The sequence below is a fragment of the Octodon degus genome, unplaced genomic scaffold, assembly GCF_000260255.1.
Source record: "Octodon degus isolate 3935 unplaced genomic scaffold, OctDeg1.0 scaffold00005, whole genome shotgun sequence".
NCBI lineage: Eukaryota > Metazoa > Chordata > Mammalia > Rodentia > Octodontidae > Octodon > Octodon degus.
Window position 1 is genome coordinate 22,862,833 of NW_004524581.1, and position 6,008 is coordinate 22,868,840.

General features: G+C 38.5%; 1 protein-coding gene across 1 annotated transcript in view; it reads left to right on the top strand.

The window, feature by feature from the left end:
* Positions 1 to 6,008, top strand: part of Znf318 (zinc finger protein 318) — a 37,834-nt gene that overhangs the window by 20,934 nt on the left and 10,892 nt on the right. The window contains exon 6 of the mRNA XM_004624123.2: positions 1,592 to 1,893. Within this exon, the coding sequence (XP_004624180.1) occupies positions 1,592 to 1,893 (302 nt within the window). The remainder of the gene's footprint in view (positions 1 to 1,591; positions 1,894 to 6,008) is intronic.

Consider the following 6,008-nt stretch of genomic DNA (forward strand, 5'->3'; position numbering starts at 1 on the left):
CTTTTTAAGGCAGGATCTCACTATGCAGTTCAGAATGGCCTTGAGCTCACTTTGTAGCCCAGGCTGGTCTCATACTTGCAACAATCCTCCTGCCACAGCCTCCCGAATACTGAGGTTACAGGCATGTGCCACTATACCTGGTCCTTCAAAGTATTTTCATGTTAGAGTTCTTTTCTTCTTTTTTGGTTCTTGGTATTTTTTACTTTTATATTTTCTTGTGCAAGATGATGATTTATGTCCTGAAGAATGTTTTATATTCCTAAAGAACATATTTTCTGTGTATAGGCCTTCAGTTAATTTTTTTTAATTAAAATTAATATGAGGGTTTTTTTGTTTAGGAGTTTTTTGGTCTTTTTGAGGCAGGGTTTCACTATGCAGTTCAGGCTGGCCTTGAACTCTCTTTGTAGTCTAAGCTGACCTGGAACTTGCAGCAGTCCTCCTGTCTCAGCCTCTCAAATGCTTGGATTACAGGGGTGCGCTATCGTGCCTAGCCCAATTAATATGTTCATAATATGTAATATTTATATTCTTTGTGGGAAGTTGGTACACATATATAATCCTAATTCCTTTTTTTTATCCCCTTTTCCTTACCTCCCTCTCTGCTCTTCTTGATCCCCTTGCTATTGTAAAAGGTATTGTTTCTATAATTTCCCTCTCAGTGTGTTTGTTGTCTGTGTAGAGGAATGCTATTGACTTTTGGGTATTGACTTTATAACCTGCTATACTACTGAATTTCTGTATTCTAGTAGCTTCTTGGTGGAGTTTTTGGTTATAATCTTTCATTGTGATGTTTTTTCATGCTCAGATTATTTCAGATTTAGCTAGTGAGGTCCTCATGAGCTGGCTCTATGTCTTTTCAGTATCTCCTCATCAACTTTTGAGCACATCCTTACTTTTTGCCCCAGGGTGTTCTATGATGCCTTACTTTTTATTCCATCTGTTTATCTGTGCTTTTAGGAATTGATACACACAATGAAGAAAGATTATCATAAGGCCTCCAAATACCGCAGCTTATTGATAGTGTGAAATAACAGTAAAAGATAAAATTGCTTCAGTCTGGGTTTGAATTGTTTAAGGATAAGAAATTTACCCTTCAAAGATCAGTTTAAAAAAAAAAAAATCAGTTCATAAGGACCTGAAATTTAAAATAGGGATACTATTAGGTGAGCCTGAGGCAAAACCTAAAACTCATGTGGCCATTGATAGTGTCCTTAAATCAGATAAAATGTGTGACTCTTAATATATTTTACCCTCTGAATAACTTTTTGGCTCCCTGAAGAGAGATCAGCTGCTGTATTTATAATTGTGATATTTATTAATCTCTTAGGGGGCCATGCACACAGATATACATATACCATTTGGTGGTGTTGGTGAAACACTGTAGTCAATTCATGTATCCTTAGCAGTCATCCCTACCGGAAGAATGTGATTACCTATCCTGCTCCTTGCATATGAGGAAGGGGAGTCTCACATGCTCTCAGAAATCTTTGTGGAAAATGATTTTTAACCATAAAGCCCTAAAATGTCATTACTTTAAATGAAAAATGACTCAGTTTCCCCCACTTTTTTCTGTTGGCATTTGACTACTCAGGGGAGATGCTGCGCAAGAAGCAAAGGGAGAAGGATGGGCACAAAGACCCGCTTCTGGTGGAGATGAGTCGGCTACAGGATAACATCATGAAAGACATTGCAGAGCTACGGCAGGAAGCAGAAGAGGCAGAAAAGAAGCAATCTGAACTTGACAAAGTGGCTCAGATCTTGGGAATTAACATTTTTGATAAATCTCAGAAATCTTCAAATGACAGTAAAGAGCCTACTGAGAAGCTTGGGAAAGCAGAAAAATCTAAGAGCCCTGAGAAAGTATCAGCCTCTTCAAAGTCTTCTGGCATTAAGGTAATAACTCAGCTTAACATTTTTCTGCCCAGGAACTCCTGCAGAAGCTTTGTAACAGTTTAACTTCTTTTTTTTTTTTTTTTTTTTTTTTTTTTTTTTTTTTTTTTTTTTTTTTTTTTTCTTTTTTGATGCTGAAAATTGAACTTAGGACCTTGAACTTCACTTGCCAGTCAGGCAGTGAGCTATTTCCCAGCCCTGCTTCATTTTTCAAAGTGTTTTGATTTTTTTCCTTTTTAAGGCAGGATCTCACTATGCAGTTCAGAATGGCCTTGAGCTCACTTTGTAGCCCAGGCTGGTCTCATACTTGCAACAATCCTCCTGCCACAGCCTCCCGAATACTGAGGTTACAGGCATGTGCCACTATACCTGGTCCTTCAAAGTATTTTCATGTTAGAGTTCTTTTCTTCTTTTTTGGTTCTTGGTATTTTTTACTTTTATATTTTCTTGTGCAAGATGATGATTTATGTCCTGAAGAATGTTTTATATTCCTAAAGAACATATTTTCTGTGTATAGGCCTTCAGTTAATTTTTTTTAATTAAAATTAATATGAGGGTTTTTTTGTTTAGGAGTTTTTTGGTCTTTTTGAGGCAGGGTTTCACTATGCAGTTCAGGCTGGCCTTGAACTCTCTTTGTAGTCTAAGCTGACCTGGAACTTGCAGCAGTCCTCCTGTCTCAGCCTCTCAAATGCTTGGATTACAGGGGTGCGCTATCGTGCCTAGCCCAATTAATATGTTCATAATATGTAATATTTATATTCTTTGTGGGAAGTTGGTACACATATATAATCCTAATTCCTTTTTTTTATCCCCTTTTCCTTACCTCCCTCTCTGCTCTTCTTGATCCCCTTTTTGTGGGGGAAGGTACATATTTATAGCTTATAATTTCATTTTTCTTTTCTTTTTTTTTTTTTTTTTTTTGGTACTGTGAATTGAGCTCACAACCTTGTACTCACCAGGCAGGTGCTGTGCTACTAAGCTATATCTCTGGCCCCTACATTTTCTTAAAGCATAGATTAAATCATGATACTCTCCAGAATTTTAGCAGTTCCTTGTTGCTCACAAAATAGAATCCAAAATCCGTAGTATTCAAGGTCTTCCATGTTCTTGTTACAGCATTTATTTCTTCACTTATCCAGTTCAGTGTATTTACAACTTACATAGTATATGACATTTGGGGAGGTTCATATTTAGCACTCATGTTCATTGTACCACTTGCTAAAACCATTTGCAGAATTTCAGTTCTCCAGTCAGCAGCATTTAACACAGGGAAATACTTTCCTCTACAAATGCTTTCTTTTGTCTTTTGTCTACTTCTTTTCCTCCTAGGGCACTGACTACTACTGCAGCTTGGTCTCTTTTACTGTCCCTTTCTACTTGATCTTTAAATATTTGAGTTTGTCAGGGCTTATTCCCAGCCCAGTTCTTCAGAATCCTATTCTTTCTCCCCAGTTCATTTCATCTGGTTTTGTATGGAAATACTATGTGGCAACTTCCAGTTTTATGTTTGAGCTGAAATGATTCTTCTGAGTGTGTAATAGACCATTCTCCGGTGTTACCCATTCTTAATGAATAGTACCACTATCCAACATCCTGCCCACATGCCTTCCTGCCCACCTACCTTTCTTCTTTCCTTATTTCCTGTACTGTAGGTTGAATCCAGAGATTCATGCATTCTAGACAAATACTCTACCATTGAGCTGTATTTTTTTTTTAATGCATTTAGTACAGAGTCTCACTATGTAGATCAGACTCATAGTGATCCTTTTGTTTTCAGCTTCCCAAGCACTGGGATTACAGCTGTGCACCACCATGCCCAGTCTCATTTGCTGACTCAGTGTACCCTGGGGGTGGGGCCAGCCCAGCGCCAGGGATTGAACCTGGTCCCTGCATCTGACTAAGCAGGCACTTTAATCTGTAGAGCTATCTGGCCAGCCCTGAGCTGTATTTTTATTTTTTTTTTTATTTTTTTTTTTTTTGCGGTACTGGGGATTGAACTCAGGACCTTGCACTTGCCAGGCAAGTGCTTATTCTACTGCGCTATCTCCTCAGGCCCTGTATTTTTATTCTTACATACAATCTTAGTAAATTGCCCAGGCTGACCTGCAGTTTATGATCTTTCTGCCTAAGCCTCCTGACTAGCTAGAGTTGTAAGTCTGTACCACCATGTCTGAGTATCCAACAGTTTTCATGCTGTCAAACTCTAAAACATTCTTAGTACTTTCCTCTCCCTAACTCCCCTATATCCAATCAGTTACAAATTCTGTAACCTCTCACTTCAAAGTGAGTCTGAATTGCATTCACCTTACATCCACTTAAGTTCTTGCTTGTACGGTAGCATTCTTATCCTTCACATATAGCCAGTGATTGTAATACTCTCTGACTTACCTCTTCAGTCTCATTGCTTGCCTTTTCCTCTTTGATTGCTGTCATTTCTTTACTGGACTTTTTCTTCCTCAAACATCCATACACTCTAATGCCTTTACATCTTGTCTTTCTTTACCGTGCAGACCCAACTCTTTATTCTCTCTTCTAATATGTAGCTATTCTTTATATCAGTGCTTAACGTACTTCTACTCCCCTCCCTGATTCATCAGATTATTAAATTTGCTCATAGTACCTTATAATTTTCCTTTTTTGCCTTTATAACAGTTATAATTATATAATTACACATGTTCCCTCAGTTAGGTTATAGCATTCTAGGGATCGGGAATTGTGTCTTGTCACATTCTGCAATGTAGTCACCTTTACGTAGCTAAGTGCCCAGCACATAGTTATGAATAGTACTCACAAAATATTGTACTATATCTTATATTCTTATCACCTCACAGTGCTCCCAGTTTCCCAGGTATGCAATATTCTGTTAACCCTTTCTAATTTTGTATTAATAAAGCCAGGAATAATCTTTCTTGGAAACCTGCTCATCCATTGAAGATCAACTTGATGAATAATTCTTCCTACATGAAGAATTGTCAAGGGGCTGGGGAGATGGCTCAGTAGAATACGCACTTGCCTGGCAAGCACAAGGGCCTGAGTTCAATCCCTGGTTCCAAAAAAAAAAAAAAGAATTGTCAGAATTCTGTCACGATTTAGTCAGCCTTTCTTTAGTATTCCCATAATAAATTCCTTGTTTCTTTCTAAGATTTATTTTATTCTTTCTTATTTAAAGACTATTCTCATGTCTGTTTCCTCCAGCAAAGGAGAGTCTTTTAAAGATAAAGAATCATAACTGATTCATCTTTTTGCTTTTCCATCATCTAGTATGTCAGACATAGTTGGTGCTCAGTTACTGCTGAGGGATGAGGGAAGATGATGTCCTGTGTTGTATATTAACCAAGCTCTTAATTTCTCTCTTTCTTGGAGAGTTCTTTTTCTTTGTCAGGTAGGCTCTTTATACCTAGAACTTGAGTCTAGGACCAGGAGAAGAGCTTCAAAATTCTGACCATTTTTAGTTGACTTATGAACAGTGATCAAAATACACAGTGAACATTTAATTTTTTTTAAAGTAATATAGTAAAAGACACATTGCCTGGCACATACTTGTAATCCCAGCACTCGGGAGGCTGAGGCAGGAGGATCATTGTGAGTTCAAGGCCAGCCTGAGCTACAAAGTGAGTTCAAGACTAACCTGAACTGCATGGTGAAACCCTGTCTCAAAAAGACAAAAAAACAAACCGCATTCTTGTTACCGCCCTCCCCAGAATGCTTCCCCTCACTTTTAAACACATTTAACCAGCATTCTTGCTACTTTCTGAAGCACTAGTGAAGTCCTTTTGTGTCTTTACAAGATATGATCAAAAGCATCAGAAGATCAAAAGCACTGCTGCCAGGTGCTACCAACAGAAAGGCAAACTTGTATAAACATGGTGGTGTGTCCTCATGCACCTTCTTCACCAACTCTGGCACTGTGTGACTTTTAATTCTTCCCCAAAGTCAAAATGACTATGAAAGGTAAACATTTAAAATCAATTCAGGGGCTGGTGAGATGGCTCAGTGGTCTAAAGCACCTACTTAGAACAAGCTTAGTAAAGCAAGGGACCGCGGTTCAACCCCCCAGCACCACATGCCAGCCAGCCGCGCCCCCTGGTGGGCTGAGCTGGCCACACACACACACACAC